The sequence below is a fragment of the Hyla sarda genome, chromosome 11 (assembly GCF_029499605.1).
Source record: "Hyla sarda isolate aHylSar1 chromosome 11, aHylSar1.hap1, whole genome shotgun sequence".
NCBI lineage: Eukaryota > Metazoa > Chordata > Amphibia > Anura > Hylidae > Hyla > Hyla sarda.
The window spans coordinates 84,795,519-84,818,630 of record NC_079199.1 but is presented as its reverse complement, the minus strand read 5'-3'; the positions used below and the strand labels follow the sequence as shown (position 1 = coordinate 84,818,630).

General features: G+C 43.5%; 1 protein-coding gene across 1 annotated transcript in view; it reads right to left on the bottom strand.

Annotated features, from left to right (window-relative positions):
* The window catches only part of SV2A (synaptic vesicle glycoprotein 2A), a 193,845-nt gene that overhangs the window by 85,193 nt on the left and 85,540 nt on the right, over positions 1–23,112 (bottom strand). Inside the window, exon 2 of the mRNA XM_056545800.1 lies at positions 11,702–12,525. Coding sequence (XP_056401775.1) covers positions 11,702–12,284 — 583 coding nt within the window. The 5' untranslated portion in view covers positions 12,285–12,525. The remainder of the gene's footprint in view (positions 1–11,701; positions 12,526–23,112) is intronic.

The window sequence follows — 23,112 nt, the reverse complement described above, 5'->3', positions numbered from 1 at the left end:
GCTCGCACTGTACGAGTCCTTACAAACTTCATCTCCATGGTAAAGCCAGTAATCAGTATGTCTGGGAGGCCCGTGTCAGTAACAGGATCCAGATGACACACGTACCCAATCATCAGGTCTGAAGGAGCTGATTTAGAAACAATCCCAGCTCCTGTCTGATCGCTCTAATTACTGAGGGCGTTAATAAGTGCGCAGGTAGCTGGCGTCGTGACTGCTCGCTGTCTGCACGCTGTTTCCTCCCATACGAATAATCGCCTTTACTGCTAGTGTTTACATCATTCTTGGCACAATTAATGTGCAATTAATGCTACTACGCAGCTTCTACTGTGACAAATGTCAAATAGACTGCAAGAAGGACTAAGGAGAGAAAAAATGTGGAGTGTACCCCCCCAAATAACACATTTATTTAATGGGGGTCTTCCTTTTTAATCCATTACTGTCAATTGATTTTTACACAAGAAAAAAAGAAGCTTAAAAGGGTACTCCATCCCTAGATATCTAATCCCCTATCCAAAGGGGATAAGATGTCTGATCGTCAGTCATCCTGTACTCGCTGCTGGGGACCCCTGCGATCTCGGCTGCGGCACCCCAGACATCCGGTGCACGGAGCGAACTTCACTCTGTGCAGGATGACTGGCGATGCAGGGTGGAGGATCGTGATGTCACGGCCAAGCCCCCTCAATGCAAGTCTGTGGGCCATCACGCCCCCTCCCATAGACTTGCATTGAGGGGGCGTAGCCATGACGTCACGAGGGGGGGGGGGACATCAGCTGTGACATCACCAGCCTCCGGCGCTCAACAGTGTAGCTTGGAAATCGCGGAGGAACCCAGCGGCGGGACCCGCGCGATCAGACATCTTATCCCCTATCCTTTGTCCCATTGTCCCACTGGTTGATATTTTACTGTGGACATAAATAAAAGGGTTAGAGAAAGTCCAGCTCACCCTCTAACCCTGAAGCAGTCTTTTACAGTGGGACCCCACAAAACGCATCAAGCCTGTTGGTACAGTTCAGTGCTGGTACTGGGCTAACCTGCCACCATGGTAGAATGAGCTGTGTGTTGTGTGTCTTTCCTTTGTAGGAATGTGGAGCTCACAGATGGATGAAGTGGCAATATGGGGTAAATGGGGGAACCACGACAGGAACTGACTGCAAAACCATATGTATTATCTTCCAACATTAGGGGCATGGTCACTACTGCAGAACAAGAGTGTGCTGATCTTTCGGCAGGAAGTGACCTTCGATAATGTTAATGAGAAAAGGGCTGCATGTCATAGACCATAAGGTAAAGGGGCATTTGCCCTAGGAAGCAATACAAAGGGAACATCAATAGGCCATGCTGCTTTATCTAGGGTATTTATATGCAGAGCTAAGGTTGCAAACTGCCCCAGGTAAAGGGAATTCTTACAGCATATAGGAAATGTAGACAAATATTGGGCCACAAACCCAAGTAAACGGAGGCATTATCTTAGCAGCCCAAGTACTTTAACCCCTTAACGACGCAGGACGTATATTTACGTCCTGCGCAGGCTCCCGCGATATGAAGCGGGATCGCGCCGTGATCCTGCATCATATCGCGTCGGTCCCGGCGCTCATCAACGGCCGGGACCCGCGGCTAATACCACACATCGCCGATCGCGGCGATGTGCGGAATTAACACTTTAGAAGCGGCAGTCAAAGCTGACCGCCGCTTCTAAAGTGAAACTGAAAGTGACCCGGCTGCTCAGTCGGGCTGTTCGGGACCGCCACGGTGAAATCGCGGCGTCCCGAACAGCTGACAGGACACCAGGAGGGCCCTTACCTGCCTCCTCGGTGTCCGATCGGCGAATGACTGCTCCGTGCCTGAGATCCAGGCAGGAGCAGTCAAGCGCCGATAATGCTGATCACAGGCGTGTTAATACACGCCAGTGATCAGCATAGGAGATCAGTGTGTGCAGTGTTATAGGTCCCTATGTGACCTATAGCACTGCAAAAAAAATGTTTAAAAAAAGTGTTAATAAAGGTCATTTAACCCCTTCCCTAATAAAAGTTTGAATCACCCCCCTTTTCCCAAATAAAAAATAAAACAGTGTAAAATATGTGGTATCGCCGCGTGCGTAAATGTCCGAACTATAAAAATATATCATTAATTAAACCGCACGGTCAATGGCGTATGCGCAAAAAAATTCCAAAGTCCAAAAAAGCGTATTTTGGTCACTTTTTATACCATTAAAAAATGAATAAAAAGTGATCAAAAAGTCTGATCAAAACAAAAATCATACTGATAAAAACTTCAGATCACGGCGCAAAAAATTAGTCCTCATACCGCCCCGTACGTGGAAAAATAAAAAAGTTATAGGGGTCAGAAGATGACAATTTTAAACGTATAAATTTTCCTGCATGTAGTTATGATTTTTTTCCAGAAGTGCGACAAAATCAAACCTATATAAGTAGGGTATCATTTTAACCGTATGGACCTACAGAATAATGATAAGGTGTAATTTTTACCGAAATATGCACTGCGTAGAAACGGAAGCCCCCAAAAGTTACAAAATGGTGGTTTTTTTTCGATTTTGTCGCACAATGATTTTTTTTTTACGTTTCGCCGTGCATTTTTGGGTAAAATGACTAATGTCACTGCAAAGTAGAATTGGCGACGCAAAAAATAAGCCATAATATGGATTTTTAGGTGGAAAATTGAAAGGGTTATGATTTTTAAAAGGTAAGGAGGAAAAAACGAAAGTGCAAAAACGGAAAAACCCTGAGTCCTTAAGGGGTTAAGAGAGGAGTGAGCTGAACTAGAATGTTGCATCATGTTGTATGTGATGGGGCAGTATCATGATGCGAGGAGGAGGAGGAAGAAAAGGAGCGGAGATCCAACTTTAAGGGATGTAGAGGATGTCATTGAACCTGAGCACTGGGGCTTGAAGGACCAAAACAGGTGATGATGTTACATGATAACGTAGTTTCCAAAATTTCTATAATCAAAATAAGAACATTTAATCCACAACTTGGAATGCCTTCAAAGACCTGCAAAATACCCATCTTTTTAGCAAACATTTTGCAGTCTGGTTTGCAGGATTGTCTCAGAAATATGAGACAGTTTGTGTAAGCGGCAGAGACCCCATCAGAGTATTTGAGGAGAGAGTGTGTTGATCTTGTGAAAGCCAGCGATGTCATCTTATGTGATTCTATGAGAGGAGACAGGGCTGCATGTGACTGGAGCAAAGCCATGACGAGAAGAGGGGGGGATGGTGCCATGGTTACCTCTATATGAAGCAAGCTACGACCTTTGGTTTCTTCTCTCCCTGTTTGGCACTCTAGTTATGGAATGTAATATGGGAGAAAATTGTTATTTGATCATTTGAGGAGTGAATGACAGGAAGGCGATGCTCTGGTGAGCAGGAATCATTGTGCTGAGACATCCTAAAGACGATGACCTAGTTTCTCTGGAGCAGTCATTTCCATCAGCACACTTGCACTGTTTCACGTCCATCCGATTTGCAAAGGTTCCTCACATTTGTACGTCACTTAGATTTCTGTGTGGGTGTGTGGATGGCTTCGTTCTTGCCCGCAGCCGGCAGTAACTTTCCAAGCTGTTGGACACACTCCCGGCTAAGCTGCCTTTTTGAACGAATGGGCAGGAAAGAGGTTCCAAAATGAATTGCAAAAGGCTTTTGCCAGGGAAACGCTCATTCTGTGCTCGGCCTATTAATAGATGCTCATCTATCATTTACAAAACAAATATATTTGGGCTATGGAAGCTTCTTATCTTCAGTCTGAGACCCATTCAGCTTCTGAACAGACATTTTAGCAGCTGTGCTTAGAAAACAGATTCTCACCATCCGTGCAACGCTTCACCCTCTTTGTGTATGAGCCGTTAAAGGCCCATTAAAAGACCAGGGAGGGGCTCACATGAGCTAAATATGTGGTTTAAAGGAGCGGGAAACATCTAAACCAAACCAAGAAAAAAGAAACGCCAATGAATTTTGTCCGCAATGTAATACTTTAATATAATAAAGAAAAGCAGTGATAGCAGCCATGTCTTCACGTGATGCAGGAGATTTAGAATGGGGGTTGGGCTTAGCCTGTGTAGTTTTTGTCTACATTGATAATGTGCCTGTTTTTGGCAGGAATCTCCTAATCTCCAGGAATAGTAACATTATTATCAGGAGTGCACATAGTTTCCCCAGCCAGACAACTCCACCTCACTAACTCACCGCGGCATAGTAGAGGACATTTTTGTTAAAAAAAACAATGCAAAACGACCCCAGTACTATTTGTAAATAGATAAAGCATTATTCCATTCCATTTCTACAGGGAAATCCATCAAGTTCTAACAACTAAAGACCATTATTATGGCATTGTAACATATCTGAAATCCACGTTGTATGTGGAAGTCGTGTCCAGATTGGCATGTTTCCACATGGAAATGCTACTCTTATGGAATTCAATTGAAAAACCTTTAATTGTCCACATAACAAAGAACAAAGAGAGGGGTAAGGCACAGTGAAGGGCTTATAGTCCTAGGTGGGTGCGCAGCTCCAGGAATCCGACTCAAGATCCCAAATATCAGCAAAAAAGCAAGGAAGAAGCGGCACTCCAAAAGGATTCAATCCAAATAGTGGTGTTTATTCACCCATGGTGTACAGATGCGACGTTTCCATCCCCAATCCGGACCTTTCTCAAGCATGATCATACAGTGTTACAGACTGAAATTTATATGGTAGCAAGTGATGACATCATTTCCTTAGGAGGTGTGGTCACTCATAATAATAACAAAATATACTTCAAAGTGCTATAAACAATAATCAAAATAGTATATTACATTTATATATACATATAGTAAGTGTATAGTGTAAATCCATCATATATCACACTGTGCATATAGTATTTAGTCCTCCAAGACTCCACCATCAGGCCGATTCTACTCACCACCCGGAGTATGCACGTCATCACCGGAAACACGAGGTCTGTGTTTGTAAACACAGTGACTGCGCAGAAGCGGAAGCCGCGTCGCATTAGCGAGCGCCTGCCGCTATGCGCCCGCATGTTAAGACTAAGTCACATGATTCCGGTCATATGATCGCTTCTAGCCGGGGCCATGTGATTAGTCATGTGATTGCCAACGATAACATTAGCGTCTATACTAGAGAACCCATTAGGCTAAAAGGTAAATTTATACTATCAAAAGGCTAAGTATTAGTATAAAATATGGAAGCAACAATATTTATCCTAATAAGGTGGCGATTACCTCCCAAAATGGGTAGTAATAAGTTATCACTATGGAAGTGACTATTCGAGGATCAAGCACATTCGGTAAATGGGGACAGTGTCCAGGGGTGTCAACCTCAGTCACATCTCACCCAATAGAGAGGGGAGTACATGTGTCCATGGGGGATACATAATCCTCCATGACCCACATCATCACTCCAAAGTTAGCGGGGCATGATAGATGAGTTCATGGAAGGAGCGCCACCTCCCACAACCTACATTCTCACAACCCCAATCAATTATACAGACCACTGTCTGTGTGTGTCAATTATAGACATATATTCCTCCTGTCACTTCCAAATATGCAAATATGCAACATATGTTTTAGGGAATCACCACTTTATTTAAATTAACTCCTTAGCCCATTATAACCCTAAGGACGGGAGCATTTTTTGCACATCTGACCACTGTCACTTTAAGCATTAATAACTCTGGAATGCTTTTACTTTTCATTCTGATTCCGAGATTGTTTTTTCGTGACATATTCTACTTTATGTTAGTGGTAAAATTTTGTCGATACTTCAAAGTTCAGAAGCAATTTTCCAATTTTTCACAAAATTTTCAAAATCGGAATTTTTTAGGGGCCAGTTCAGTTTTGAAGTGGATTTGAAGGGTCTTCATATTAGAAATACCCCATAAATAACCTCATTATAAAAACTGCACCCCTCAAAGTATTCAAAATGACATTCAGTAAGTTTGTTAACCCTTTAGGTGTTTCACAGGAATCGCAGCAAAGTGAAGGAGAAAATTCAAAATCTTAATTTTTTACACTCGCATGTTCTTGTAGACCCAGTTTTTGAAATTTTACAAGGGGTAAAAGGAGAAAAAGCCCCCCAAAATTTGTATCCCAATTTCTTTCGAGTATGGAAATACCTCATATGTGTATGTCAAGTGTTCGGCGGGCGCAGTAGAGGGCTCAGAAGGGAAGGAGCGAAGGAGAGTAAGTTTTGCTGAAATGGTTTTTGGGGGCATGTCACATTTAGGAAGCCCCTATGGTGCCAGAACAGCAAACAAAAAACACATGGCATACTATTTTGGAAACTACACCCCTCAAGGCACGTAACAAGGGGTCCGGTGAGCCTTAACACCCCACAGGTGTTTGACGACTTTTCGTTAAATTCGGATGTGTAAATGAAAAAAAAATTTTCACTAAAGTGCAGGTTTTTTCCCCAAATTTACCATTTCTACGAAGGGTAATGGGAGAAAAATCCCCCCAAAATTTGTAACGCAATTTCTCCCGAGTACGGAGATACCCCATATGTGGCCCTAAACTGTTGCCTTGAAATACGTCAAGGCTCTGAAGTGAGAGAGCGCCATGCGCATTTGAGGCCTGAATAAGGAATTTGCAGTAGGGGTGGACCCTGTTACAAGGACGGGGCTTGTCTCCACCAAAACCCTACAGCAGTGTCTTCCACAGGGTGCCTCCAGCTGTTGCAAGACTCCCAGCCTGCCAGGACAGTCTATGGTTGTCCGGCAACACTGGGAGTTGTGGTTTTGCCACAGCTGGAAGAGCCATTTAGGAAACACTGCCGTATGAGACGTTTTTCATTATTATTGGGGGGGGGGGGGGGCGACGTGTAAGGGGGTGTATGTGTAGTGTTTTACTTTTTATTATTTGTTAGTGTAGTGTAGTGTTTTTAGGGTACATTCACACAGGCAGGGGTTCACAGTAAGTTTCCTTGAAGGAAACCCACTGTAAACCCGCCCGTGTGAGTGTACCCTGTACATTCACATGGGGGGGTGGGGGGCACCCCAAGGGGGGGGGGCACCCCAAACCTTCAGCTGTGGCAAAATGACAACTCCCAGAATGCACTGACAGACCATACATGCTGGGAGTTGTAGTTTTACAACAGCTGTAGGCACTGGGGTGGGGAACCACTGAGTTAGAAAACAGACTAGCTCAGTGATTCCAACCAATGTGCCTCCAGCTGTTGCAAGACTACAACTCTCAGCATGTACGGTCTGTCACTGCACTATGGGAGTTGTAGTTTTGCAACAGCTGGAGGCACACGGGTTGGAACCACTGAGTTAGGAAACAGACTCTAGCTCAGTGTTTCCCAACCAGTGTGCCTACAGCTGTTGCAAAACTACAATTCCCAGCACGGCCAGACAATCAGGGATACTGGGCGTGTAGTTCTGCAATATCTGGCCCTTCAGATGTTGCAGAACTACAACTCCCAGAATGCCTGGACAGTCTGGGCATGCTAGGAGTTGTAGTTATGCAACAACTGGGGAAGAACAGTGGCCTCCAAACTGTAGCCCTCCAGATTTTGCAAAACTACAACTCCAAGCATGCCCAGACTGTCCAGGCATGCTGGGAGTTGTAGTTCTGCAACATCTGAAGGGACAGATATTGCAGAACTACACGCCCAGCATCCCTGACTGTCTGGGCATGCTGGGAGTTGTAGTTTTGCAACATCTGGAGGGCTACAGTTTGGAGACCACCATATAGTGGTCTCCAAACTGTGCCACTTCAGATGTTGCAAAACTACAACTCCCAGCATGCCCAGACAGTCAGTGCATGCTGGGAGTTGTAGTTTTGCAACATCTGGAGGACCACAGTTTAGAGACCACTACACAGTGGTCTCCAAACTGTGACCCTCCAGATGTTGCAAATCTACAACTCCCAGCATGCCCAGACAGCCTTTGGCTGTGTGGGCATGCTGGGAGTTGTAGTTTTGCAGCTTTTAGAAGGCCACAGTAAAGATCACTTATCGCGATCTTCACTGCAGCCTTCTCAGCCGCACTTTCCGGCCGACGCTCCACCTGCTCGCTCCGCTGCAACGGGATGTCGCCTCCGCTGCCTCCTCCGGTCCGGGTAAGCCGGGCCATGTCCCCACCTTGCCGCCCGTGTTCCCCCCGCTCTGTACCGACTTCGATCGGTGCGCAGAGCGGGGGGAAATGAACTGTAACCCCCCGCCCCCCTCCTGCCATTGATGGTCAGCCTGACCGACCAATCGCAGGGAATAGGAGGGGGTGGCAACATTGACACCTCGCTCCTATGCTGTAGACTGATCGGAGCTGGCTCTGACAGCTCCAATCAGTCTTATTTTCCGGGAGATCGGGTCACCAGTCTGAATTGACCTGCGATTTGCTGCGATCGCCGATATGGGGGGGTCTCAGGACCCCCCTAGGCATCGCCACGGGATGCCTGCTGATAGATATCAGCAGGCATCCCGGTCCGATCACCGCCCGGCGAGCGGCAGTGATCGGAAATGCCGAGGGCGTATGGATACGCCCTCCATCCTTAAGTGACGGGACGCGAGGGCGTATGCATACGCCCTTCGTCCCCAAGGAGTTAAACAAAAAACAGAAATTGCCAATTTAGGTTCTCAGTATAACTATGTAAATCACTTTTGTGAAAAAATCATTTACAGGTGACGAGACCTTCGGGGCAAGCAGAATGGTCCTCTCCGGGGAGAACTGGAAGAAAAAAGAAAGAAAAACAGTGTAAATGATCAGTGTTATGTTATTACATAAAAAAAGTAATAAATAATATTACACATAGAAAAAATACTCCTACAATACTTCACATGTGTAGGAGTATTTTTTCTATGTGTAATATTATTTATGACTTTTTTTATGTAATAACATAACACTGATCATTTACACTGTTTTTTCTTTCTTTTTTCTTCCAGTTCTCCCCGGAGAGGACTATTCTGCTTGCCCCGAAGATCTCGTCACCTGGAAATGATTTTTTCACAAAAGTGATTTACATAGTTATACTGAGAACCTAAATTGGCGATTTCTGTTTTTTGTTTAATTTAAATAAAGTGGTGATTCCCTTAAACATATGTTGCATATTTGCATATTTGGAAGTGACAGGAGGAATATATGTCTATAATTGACACACACAGACAGTGGTCTGTATAATTGATTGGGGTTGTGAGAATGTAGGTTGTGGGAGGTGGCGCTCCTTCCATGAACTCATCTATCATGCCCCGCTAACTTTGGGGTGATGATGTGGGTCATGGAGGATTATATATCCCCCATGGACACATGTACTCCCCTCTCTATTGGGTGAGATGTGACTGAGGTTGACACCCCTGGACACTGTCCCCATTTACCGAATGTGCTTGATCCTCGAATAGTCACTTCCATAGTGATAACTTATTACTACCAATTTTGGGAGGTAATCACCACCTTATTAGGATAAATATTGTTGCTTGCATATTTTATACTAATGCTTAGCCTTTTGATAGTATAAACTTACCTTTTAGCCTAATGGGTTCTCTAGTATAGACGCTAATGTTATCGTTAGCAATCACATGATTAATCACATGGCCTCGGCTAGAAGCGATCATATGACCGGAATCATGTGACTTAGTCTTAACATGCGGGCGCATAGCGGCAGCCGCTCCCTAATGCGACGCGGCAGTCACTGTGTTTACAAACACAGACCCGGTGATGACGTGCATACTCCGGGTGGTGAGTAGAATCGGCCTGATGGTGGAGTCTTGGAGGACTAAATACTATATGCACAGTGTGATATATGATGGATTTACACTATACACTTACTATATGTATATATAAATGTAATATACTATTTTGATTATTGTTTATAGCACTTTGAAGTATATGTTGTTATTATTATGAGTGACCACACCTCCTAAGGAAATGATGTCATCACTTGCTACCATATAAATTTCAGTCTGTTACACTGTATGATCATGCTTGAGAAAGGTCCGATTGTGGATCGAAACATCGCATCTGTACACCATGGGTGAATAAACACCACTGTTTGGATTGAATCCTTTTGGAGTGCCGCTTCTTCCTTGCTTTTTTGCTTTAATTGTCCACATGGTGCTAAAAAACTGTACACTTTCTAAAAACATCAATAAAGCTTTTTTAGCACTGTATCATGTCACTTACGTACCCATTAGTAGGATAGGGGATAAGTGTCTGATCATGGGGGGGGGGGGGAGGTGGTTTGGCATTTGGTTGACAGCTGGGGCCCCCCGAAATCTATTATATGGGGCCCCTCCTACTTACCGGTCCTCGCCACACTGATTGGCTGATCAGGCCATCATCTGTGGGGGACGGAGATGGCCAAGGGTGGGTCCCATATAGGAGATTATGGGGACAGCCTGCGATAAGACACTTTTTCCCTATCCTGTGGATAGTGAATAAGTGACTGATAATTTATGGTTAAAACCCTTAATCTAAGTATACTTTAGGAAAAACATCATCCCTTGATTCTCAGCTTATGCTTGTACATTGTGCTAAGCGACCTGACTGTAACCATCATTGGTGTCAAGCTGTGAGAAACAAGAACACACAGAAGGCTCTACGTGCGACTCTACATCTCCCCTATGTATCTGCAGCGATGTGTCTACACAGCATGAAACCTGCAGCCTGTGCCGCCTTGTGGGTGAGAAGTTATGGATGTTCCAAGGCTGAGAAAATAATACTCTGCTCTGTTGAATGATATCAGGGCTTCCCCTGCTGGATCTTAAAACGAAGAAGGATCAATGAAGGAAGTGGTTTGTAATGGAGATTTCTGACTATGCTGGCCGATCAATGGATTTCCCCGCCTTGGAACTGAGCTTTGGGGATCTCCCAAGAAGGATTTGAAGGTCATTTGAAAGAGACACTGGAGAAGTGGTGGCAAGGGAATTCAACCTCATTAAAGGCAATGATGATTTCTGTTTTTGCTTCTATTCCCAGCACAGTCCTTACTACAGTATTTAGCTACCGTAGGTTTAGACCTATAGAGACAGATGGAGACTGGGGTTTTCTAGTTTAGAAAAACCATTTTTATATATCATTGGAGTGCGTACCCACCATAGTTCTCGATATAAATCCACAGCAAATCTGTGATAGATTGTGAATTCAATGTAGATTGCACATTATACACAGATGCCTGATCTTGCAGTTTGTCTTCCTTCACTTGAAGTAGGATACACAATCCATGAAAACGGGGTGCTGTTTTCTCATGTCTTAACCCTTTTATTGATATATTAAAAATCAAATTAAGTTTATAACAGAAAACAATTTGATCCCCATCTATCATAGACCCACAAAGAAGGGAAAAAAAAAGAAAAGTGTCTACCATGCCTCATACAGTCCAACAAATTTATCATACGAGGCACATCATTTTGATAAATCTGGCACAGTTTGCAACATTATTTTTTTTAACATGTTGCTTGGGGGGGAGTTGTTAAAAATCAAGCCGATCAGTGGTCACAGTGGTTTTTCATCTTACCCAGTGCTTGGCTGGGCAGGTAGGTCCTACTGTGACATCTCACCTCTGAAGAAGGAACGAGCAGAGACCAGTCCCTCAGCAACATAAATAAATACATTTGCATCCTGGAATACGCCATTAATTCTTGTATCTTACAACACGTTTGATAGACATCCCTGTTTACATCTTATTCATTATCAGGACACAGACCATGCAATATTCCATTATCTGAAAACAAGTGGACATGGTAACAAAATAGACTTACCCAGCATGCCTTTGTTTGAGTCAGATAAACACATGTCCTTCTCTGCACTTGGCAAGACGAACCCGACTACAAAAATTTCTACCCCATCAGCCATCAGAGCAAGTCCCAGTACAAAATACAGAGTCCATTGAAATCTTCCATGTCCACATTCTTGAAGGATCAGCTCGTACTGCTGGGCCAGTTCTTCCTTGTCCTTCCTCCTCTGACCTTCTAAATCTTCAAATTCTTTAAACTCTGTTACAAGCTGTTGGTTATCACTGAGGAGGTCTCCTTTCATTGAGTCTGCTCTAGGGATGCCTTGATACTCTCCTTCATATATCTCATCATCCTCATCATGGCCTTCAGTGGCATCACTAGAGCCCCCTTCATCATCATTTAGAGGGTCACCACGGTAGTACCCATCTTGTGGTTGATAATCATCGTCATCGTCTTCTTCGAACCGAGCATAAGAACGTTTGGTATACTCGTCTTGCACCTTATCTACACCTTTTCCGACCTTCTTTGCTGCATGTCTCTTAACCTCCTTAGCAATGTCTTTGGCCCCTCGTATAAAAGCAGTCCGATCTCTATATGTATCATCCATGGCGAATGATAAAAAACCTTTCTAGCCTAGTTACTAAAACGTGGTAACTATCAATGTTCTTCTTCCACAACTTTTGACCTCCCTATGATAGGATATTTCAGCACTTGGCAGGGTGGATAGCTCCTGTTGCTAAAGCTAAGAACATTCCAAAGTATCGGAAATGTATTCAAATGTTGAAGCTCTCATGTATCCTCATCCTTCTCCAAAATGTAATATCCCAGGGAAGAAGACTTTTTAGCTCCTGCAAAAGAAAAAAAAAGTAGGGTAGAATACAAACTGTGTCTATAAGAAGTGTCACGATTGTATAAGAGACAAGAAAGAAGGAAAATTCTATTTAAAAAAATCTACTTTTTTAAATTTGTAGAAAGAAAATTAGGGCACACGAAAATGCAAGTGCTACACAGATGGTGTCCTGGTTGGAAGCTAACATTTGGTCGCAATGCATTTTCCTATTCATCTGAATGTAGGGGTAGGCAAACTAAGAATAATTCCCGTATAATGGGCACTTTGTGCAGGCATGACACAGATGAGTCCAGCAGGTGTGAATTCACCATCTGTGATGTCTATGAGACTAAACACCGCAGAAATGTGTTCACCTCACCACCTAAACATTTAGTAGATACTCTCGAACAGGCCTAAAAGAGTGTGTATATATATATATATATATTTATATATATATATATATATATCTCTACATGTGAGAGGCATCTATAAGTGATTTTACAGGTGAGGTACCTCTCTACAAACTATAGATATGTTGCAGAAAATGTATGACATAGTCCAAATTAGGGATCGACCGATATCGTTTTTTTAGGGCCGATACCGATAATCGGTGGAGGTTAGGGCCGATAGCCGATAACTTATACCGATATTCCGGTATAAGTTATCGGCTATTTATCCCCCCTCCACACCGCTGCAGTCGCGGTGTGGGGGGCGGGGCAGTATCGGCTTATCGGCAAGGTAATTGCCGATACCGATAATGCCCAAAATGGTGATTATCGGCCGATAATATCGGCCATACCGATAATCGGTCAATCCCTAGTCCAAATACTCCAAAAAGTACAGATGCCATTTGGAATTTTTTTATCGATTTTTCGCCCATATTTGTCTACTGCAAATGCTACTGTAACAGTTTGCAAACCAGTAATTTTTGCAAATTCTTTAAAGTGTACAAAAAGTTAAAAAGGAAAAAAATAGAAAAATTACAAATGGCCCCAAAAATTATTTTATATAGTTAATAATTATGGAAGCTAAATCAAACTACATGTGACCTGCCATTTTTCATAACAAAGAAAAAAGGGGGGCTCAGCCTAATATGTAAAGCGGGGTGCTACAATGGTATACAAAACATACTACCGAAAATCCAAGAACAAAGAAGATACCACACAAATGTGCACACCCAAAACGACATAAGATAAATCAAATCATTTTATTGCAGAACTGTTACAAAAAGACACAGACATTTAAAAACACCTAAAAGGCTCAACACAGAGCCACCCTACAAGACAGGGGGAAGCCAATATGGCCGCCTCCTGGACTACCGTACTATATACAATGAAAAAGAGGACCCACCCTCAAAACAAGGAATCACTAAGAAGAATAAAGTGCCTATACGCACACATGGTAAACAATAAAAAAATTACTGTGTGACAAGTAAATCAAACCATATCAAAGTGACAAAGTCCTCATGCGTTCCGTGGCCTACATGGCAACTTCCTCAAGGGCGCAGGAAGTTGCCATGTAGGCTACAGAACTTAGAGGACACCATATCTCTGACCACCATCTTGATATTTGACCTAACCCTCTCTTTTAATCTGCTGCTTAAAGGGGTACTGTGCTAATCAGCGTTTGGAACAAACTGTTCCGAACGCTGGAGCCGAGGCTGGGAGCTCGTTACATCATAGCCCCGCCCCCTCAATGCAAGTCTATGGGAGAGGCGTGACCGCTGAGCAATTGAGTACCCCTTTAAGGGCAGTATTACTTTATCTCACTTCATACATATACTTTTTTCCTTACGTCACTTTGATATGGTTTGATTTACTTGTCCCATAGTCATTTTTTTATTTTTTGTATTGTTTATCATGTGTGCGTATAGGCACTTTATTCTTCTTAGTGGTTCCTTGTTTTGAGGGTGGGTCATCTTTTTCATTGTACATAGTACGGTAGCCCAGGAGGCGGCCATATTGGCTTCCCCCTGTCTTGTAGGGTGGCTCTGTGTTGAGCCTTTTAGGTGTTTATAAATGTCTGTATCTTTTTGTAATCGTTCTGTAATAAAAGGATTTGATTTATCTTATGTCATTTTGGGTGTGCACATTTGTATGGTATCTTCTTTGTTCTTGGATTTTCGGTAGTATGTTTTGTATACCATTGTAGCACCCCGCTTTACATATTAGGCCGAGCCCCCATTTTTTTCCTTTGTTATTAAAAATGTCAGGTCCCATGTAGTTACATGCATTTGTGTGGTATCTTCTTTGTTCTTGGATTTTCTGACATTTTTTATGTTTGCTGTGCTACCACTACAGGCGAACCTAACAGTTGAGTGATAGGGGTCCCAGGAGGGGGGTGTTTTGAAATCTGCATATTGTTAGTGGACAAACCATTTTGTGCTGGTCATAGGAAGGATAAGCACCAGGAGGAGAATCATTTTTTATTTATTTATTTATTTTTTTTAAACTTTTATTACGTGACACCTCTCTTTCATACATGTGGACATACAAGACTTTAAAAAACCCAGCCTCTTTCCTAGGTACACCCTCATAAAGGTTTTAGAAACTCTGATGGAAGGACCGGCAGACGATGCAAGATTAAAAGATATCACCCACTTTGTATAGGCTAGAAACCTTAACAGCAGTGCCTTAAACTGGCCATACACATTAAAGGGATACTCCGCTGCTCAGCGTTCGAAGCAAACTGTTGCGAACGCTGGAGCCGGCGCCAGGAGCTTGTGATGTCATAGCCCCGCCCCTTCAATGCAAGTCTATGGGAGGGGGCGTGACGGCCGTCACGCCCCCTCCCATAGACTTGCATTGAAGGGGCAGGGCTATGACAACGCAAGCTCCTGGCGCCGGCTCCAGCGTTCGGAACAGTTTGTTCCGAACGCTGAGCAGTGGAGTACCCCTTTAAAGGGGTCTGTAAGCAGCTTATTACCATCTCCCTATTCAGAACACATGCAAATGAATGTAGATTAGGAGAGATAGCTGCCAGCTGAATAAGCTTTGACTGGAATCTATCTTATGTGGAGGGAAGATTGACAACAGCGCCATCTTACAAATCTCTGTCTCTAAAGCTGCACAACAGACCCAAGCTCTATTATCTTGGCATTGCATGAATGCATCAGAAATGGGGGGATGGGAGTAAGCAGCTGCCAGACATCTCTTGTAGCGCCTTAGAACAAAACGATTGGACATGTTGAAATCCAACAGTAAGATCCTTTCCTCCTCCAATATCATCCGGCAAAGGAGAATTGGGAGGCCCCATACACATTAGGTGGTCAGCCAGGATCCCGAAATGAATCTACCGTATATGTGTAAGGTCACCTTTAGGCAATGTGTGTATGATACATGTACTAACACCGGTCAATACTTCTGATATTATGATAAATTGGTCAAACTAGGCCTCCGAATTCTGCAGATTTCAATCTGATCAATCATCTGTGGGATGTGCTGACAAAACAAGTCCCATTTATGAAGGCCGTACTCCATAATGTAGAGGATCTGATGGGAACGTATTGGTGCTTGATGCTATAGGTCTATGTGGAGTCAATGCTTGAACGGAAGGCGGTTATAATGCTACGGCTGATCAGTGTATAGCGGTATAACACTTTTTGCGTCTTGTGTGTCAACAGGATTGTTAGGATGCGGTAGCCCTTCTGGGTGTCCCTAGGGGAGGTGGCGGTGGCCATTAGTTTCCACACCTCCCTGCAAAAACCCCGGGTACTCCTCCATGGGCAGGGTACCAACCGTTATCGGCTCTGCAGGCAGATACCATGGCTAATGCCAAGGGGAATGCCGGCAGCATTTGTGGTCGTTTGGTAGCTTCATCGAAAAGGGACATCGAACCTGGAACCACACAGGTACCTTTTGGTCCGGAGGCAAAGGGTAAGGAGAGGGGAAGGGCTTGTCAGAGAAGGGCTTGCGATAGACCGCATCCTTTGTGCACTTTTTTAGTGTAACACGTTTGCACTTTTTCTTGCACTTTGGGTGATTCGAGAGCACGTTCCTCGGCTCTTAAAAAAAAAAAAGATCAGTGTATAGCTGGTAAGAAACTTTCAGCAGCGGGGTTTTACCTTACACTTTTAGTCTCAGAGACATCCACAGAATTAGTATATTGTATTAGTGTAATGTAATAATCCATTGCTTTGATGCGACAGGAAATATTTATGAAGGGATTCTTTACCGATTTTACGGTTCACCGATACTAACGATGATTAATTTACATGGAAAAGAAATCTATAAATAAAAAACAAACTGAGGTATTAAAATATATATAAATAAATCTCTATTATCTGTGAGAGATTCATTTCTGCATATTTTTCCGAGCTAAAAAGAGAACTAAACAAATTAATACAAAGAGCAAGAAGCAAGCAGTTATTCCAAGCGCGTCTGCAGGAACGCCGGAGGCCAAATCATGTAATCGCTCAAAATAAGCTGAGTGGAATTCATTTCACCGGGAAAAATTCATTTTGTGGAGAGAGGAAAGAAAGTCCATTCGCAGTCGGTGAAAAATGAAATAGTTATATACTCTACCACTCACAGTCAAATGCAGGGATCAATGCGGATTGGTAATGACAAAGTCTAACTAAATGGTTCAAGATTTCTTTTATATATGTCCTATAAGGCTTTTTTTAATCAACTGGTGCCAGAAAAATAAACAGATTTGTAAATGACTTCTATTAAAAAATCTTAATCCTTCCAGTACTTATTAGCTGCTGAATAATACAGAGGAAATTCTTTTCTTTTTTTGGAACACAGAGCTCTCTGCTGACATCATGACCACAGTGCTCTCTGCTGACATCTCTGTCTATTTTAGGAACTGTCCAAAGCAGGATATGTTTTCTATGGGGATTTTCTCCTACTCTGGACAGTTCTTAAAATGGACAGAGGTGTCAGCAAAGAGCACTGTGCTCGTGATGTCAGCAGAGAGCTCTGTGTTCCAAAAAGAAAAATAATTTCCTTTGTAGTATTCAGCAGCTAATAAGTACTGGAAGGATTAAGATTTTTTAATAGAAGTAATTTACAAATCTGTTTAACTTTCTGGCACCAGTTGAAAAAAAAAAAAATAATGTTTTCCACCGGAGTACCCCTTTAAGACACCACCAATCTCCAGATATGTGGTATCCCAGCACCAAAAGGCTGTTCTGTGGGCTAAAGATTGCCTCGGGCATCCCTGCTGGCTATATGTCGGGCCTCCTGCTCCACTGTCTAACCTGTAGTAATGTAAAATATTGTTGTGTCATGTTATGTGTTAATTGATTCACTGTTACTTTAAAGGATTGAGCAGAGTGACCAGGTTACCCTGATGCCCCAATGGGGGACCCCTAAATCACCCCTTGTAATTTCAAAGCCTGGCGGTAAGCGGTCTTTGGGGAGTGAAGCAGCGCACTTCACTCTCCTGTCTCTTTGAAGAAGGCGGTCACCATTACAGTGACCCCCCGACTTATGATGGCCCCGACATATGATCATTTCAACATATGATGGCCTCTCAGAGCCCATCGTATGTTGAAGGCAGCATCGACATATCGGGCCATCGTACAAACAGCGCTGACAACTTCAGCAACTGACAGATAGTTGTATAATGTGCCCTGTGTGCCCCGTTCTGCCTCCTGTTACTCACATGCTGTCCTGCTAACTCACGGGGGCTTCCACTGTGAGCTCCGTGTAAGCGCCGCCCCCCCAGTGCAGCCATAGCCAATAGCCTGCAGCATCTTGCTGCAGGCATCCAATGAGCTGCTGGCTGCCCTCCCCTTCCTTTCCTATAGAGCTGTAGTCGGCAGGATGGTAATGGAGGACATTCTGTCCCCCCTGAAGGTATTTAAAGAACTGTACAGTACTGTATGCGATGTCACACATCACATACAATACATATACACACTATACACCCCATACATCAATGTTTCCCTATCAGTGTGCCTCCAGCTGTTGCAAAACTATAACTCTCAGCATGCCCAGACAGTCAACGGCTGTACATGCATGCTGGGATTTTTAGTTGTGCAACAGCTGGAGGCACCCATACACTCCACATACAATGGTCATCCCAGAACCAATTAGCAGTTTCCCATAGAGATATGTATTCAACATACAATGGTTCCAAGGCCCCAGAACCAATTACCATTTTTACATAGACATATGTACTCGACATATGATGGTTTCAACATATGATGGTTCTCCTGGAACCTATTAATATCATATGTTGAGGGACCACTGTATAAGTCTATAAGTACCTACTGAGGGTTTACAACTGTTCTGTCCAGTCTATCCCTGTCAAACTTCTCCGCAGCACAAATATCTCTCACGTTCCTATTCATTGACAACCAGCAGAGATCTTGAAAATTTTGAGATAAAGCTTAATATATTTTAAAGTTGCTGAAATGAATTAAGCTACACTAACCTGTAACCAGAAAATCCCTCGAAATTCATACATGGCCCCTCACCTTCTGAGGTGACCCCATCTTCTGGGCTGATACCTGGAGCTATGAATCATGGCGGGGAATATCATCCTTAATAAATATATCCTGAAGTGCTATTATTTTCATGATTACAGCTGCCCTTTATAGTCTACAGCCATATGAAAGGACCTATTTATCTGCTTGAGAATAAGGTTGCTATAGCAACGGGACTGGCAGCCATTACACAGAGGGACAGACTTTTACTTACCAGCTGGACATCGGAAAGTTTAAATCAGCGGTCTTCAAACTGTGGCCCTCCAGATGTTGCAAAACTACAACTCCCAGCATGCCCGGACAGCCAACGGCTGTCCGGGCATGCTGGGAATTGTAGTTTTGCAACATCTGGAGGGCCACAGTTTGAAGACCACTGGTTTAAATAGACCTTAATACAGATGTGGGACAACTAGTACATATAGTAATATAGCAGCTATCTGACAGGGAGAGGCAGCGCAACGCTCTCATTTCCATATTTATTATTAATAATTAATATTAATGAGCTATGGCCTAAGGTGACGTGAAGAAGTAGAGGGTTCGGTTGGACGGGGTGAGCATTGGCCAAACAAGCTTGTGTAATAGGCCCAGCAAGGGGTCTTCAAACCAGCAGCTATCAAACTGGTCGACCCTTCAGAGTACATTGCGCCAAGTTTAGTAAAACGTGCACATTTCTAGGTAAATTTTGAGCATTTTAGTTCATTCTAGTCAGTCAGAAAATAAAATCTGTAAAATGGCTGTTATGAGGTGGAGTAGATTTGTGCAAAAACTTTTATTAGGGTACGTTCACACGAGCGGATTTACAGCGTATTATACCCTGCGGATCCGATGGTGAAGGCCCCGCTCTCTGCTGTCTTTACATGTGCCTGCTGGTAGCGGCAATAGGCCGCGATGAGCAGACACACTGCAGGATGTGCGCGGCGTACTCGCAGATCACGGCCTCTCTCCCTGCTCTGAGCTAGGCAGAGAGCTCCCGCGATGTGCGAGTATACTGCGACTCGTACATCTCAGTGTGTCTGCTCTTAGCGGCGTATTGCCACTACGAGCAGGCGCATGTAAAGAAAGTAATTCACTGAAATTGTAGAAGATAACTGATAATGAATAGAGCTATTAGGACATAGTTGACAGAAGTTTAATAGTTAGCTCAATTAAAACTTAAAGGGGTATTCCGCCCCTAGGGGATAAGATGTCAGATCGCCGCGGTCCCGCTGCTGGAGAGCCCCGGGATCCCCGCTGCGGCACCGCGCTATCATTACAGCACAGCGCGAGTTCGCTCTGTGCGTAATGACAGGCGACACGGGGGACGGAGCAGCGTGACGTCATGGCACCGCCCCTCGTGACATCACGGCCCGTCCCCTTAATGCAAGTCTATGGCAGGGGGCGTGACGACCGCCACGCCCCCTCCCATAGACTTGTATTGAAAGGGGCGGGCCGCGACATCACGAGGGGCGGAGCCGTGACGTAACGATGCTCCGGCCCCTGTACCGCCCATCATTACGTGCAGAGCGAACTCACTCTGTGCTGTAATGATAGCGCAGTGCCGCAGCGGGGATCCCAGGGGTCCCCAGCAGCGGGACTGCGGCGATCTGACATCTTATCCCCTATCCTTTGGATAGGGGATAAGATGTCTAGGGGCGGAATACCCCTTTAACCTTTAATAGCATATAGTGATAAGAAAAGTAGTCCTCAAGTAACAGATACAAACTTACATTAAGTATAGGTCAGATGGATGGAGAGTCAGTACGGATCAATGGGATTCCAATACCATCATCAAACCAATGTTGTCCTACACAATGCAACCTGTGCAATTAAACACTAGGAAGAAGTAATCAATCCCGACGCATTTCCCCCCTCCAAAACAGATGGAGTGGAGCAATACAGGGTTCATCAGGGGATATAAACAGTAGGAAACAATAAACAAGTATGATAAAGCTGGTAAGTAATTGCTGCCAGCTAAAAAAAAAAACAATATAAAGTCTGATAAGGACCACTCACTCAGACCCAATGATACAGTCCTTCATCCGGAGTGGTATAGCCAAATGATGTCAGCTAGTTCCCTCCTGGCAGCGCAGCAGCAGCCAAGCCATGGCTGCTGCTGCGCTGCCAGGAGGTAACATACCCTATAAAGGATGCATGTGGCATACATTGCTGTGCCATGACTAAGAACCATGATGGTTCGAAACTCGTCTGCGTTTCTGCTATGCTTTTAAAACCACCTTATTTTTGGTTTTCATTATTTTAAACCATGTGAACTAAATTTTGGATTTTTATATATTTTTTGGGGGGGTCTGGAACCTGCATGTTTTTTGTTATGGACCGGTTCACACCAAGTATGCGTCTTGGATACCTGTTCTTCCAATCTAGAGTGTCTACAAGGCGGTGAGCTTTTTTTTTTCTTCAATATTTACCAGTAAATAGTGATGAGTGGCATATGCCATATACGAATTCACAAAATTCAATGGTGTCTGCAAAAGTTACGGCACCCTGCAGAGTTAATATCTTGTACTGCCCCCTTTGGCAAGTATCACAGCTTGTAAACGCTTTTTGTAGCCAGCCAAGAGTCTTTCAATTCTTGTTTGAGGTATCTTTGCCCATTCTTCCTTACAAAAGTCTTCCAGTTCTTTGAGATTTCTGGGCTGTCTGTCACGCACTGCTCTTTTAAGGTCTATCCATAGATTTTCAATTATGTTGAGGTCAGGAGATTGTGAAGGCCATGGCAAAACCTTCAGTTTACGCCTCTTGATGTAATCCCCCTGGGATTTCGAGGTGTGTTTAGGATCATTATCCATTTGTAGAAGCCATCCTCTCTTTAATTTCAGCTTTTTCACAGATGGCATCAAGTTAGCATCCAAAATTTGTTGAAATTTTATTGAATCCATTTTTCCTTCTACTCGTGAGATGTTCCCTGTACCACTGGCTGCAATACAACCCAAAGCATGATTGATCCACCCCCATGCTCAACAGTTGGACAGAGGTTCTTTTCATTAAATTCTGTTCCCCTTCTTCTCCAAACGTACCTTTGCTCATTCCGGCCAAAAAGTTCAATTTTAACCTCATCGGTCCACAGAACTTGTTTCCAAAATGCATCAGGCTTGTCTATATGTTCATTTGCAAAGTTCAAACGCTGATTTTTGTGGTGAGGACATAGAAGAGGCTTTCTTCTGATGACTCTTCCATGAAGACCATATTTGTACAAGTATCTCTTTATAGTGGAATAGTGTACCACAACTCCAGTGTCTGCCAGATCTTTCTGGAGGGATTGTGCAGTCAAACGTGGGTTTTGAATTGTTTTTCTCACAATCCTGCGAGCTGTTCTGTCTGATATTTTTCTTGGTCTTCAAGATCTTGCTTTAACTTCCACTGTTCCTGATGACTGCCATTTCTTAATTACATTCCGAACAGAGGATATTGACATCTGAAAACGTTTTGCTATCTTCTTATAGCCTTCTTCAGCTTTGTGAGTGTCAACTATTTTCAGTTTCAGATTTCTAGACAACTGCTTAGAAGAACCCATGGTGCTGATTGTTGGGGCAAGGTCATCTCCTGGTCTTCCCAGATGATGATCGAGAACAATCCATGATGCTGGCAGGTCTCAGCTTTGCAAAGGGGGCAGTGCATGCTATAAATTCTGCAGGGTGCCGAAACCTTCATAGACGCCATTTTTTTGTTTTCTGTTATTTTGAAAGTGTAAATGATGGAAATAAAATCTAACTTTTGTTGACATATTATAAGAATATCTAATCTGTAATTTAATGCCTTTTGGAGATTTTTCCATCTTTCCTTTGCTTCTTTATGCATATTAATACAAATTTTTACCTGGGGTGCCCAAACATTTGATCCCCACTGTATCTATCTATCTATCTATCTCATATCTATCTATCTATCTATCTCATATCTATCTATCTATCTCATATCTATCTATCTCATATCTATCTATCTCATATCTATCTATCTATCTCATATCTATCTACCGTATATACTCGAGTATAAGCCGACCCGAATATAAGACGAGGTCCCTAATTTCACCCCAAAAACCCAGGAAAAGTTATTGACTCGAGTATAAGCCTAGGGTGGGAAATACATCATCCCCCCCTGTCATCATCCAGACCCCCGTCATTAACACCCTCATCATCATCACCCTGTCAAGACCACTGAGGGCGGAGAGTTCACTCG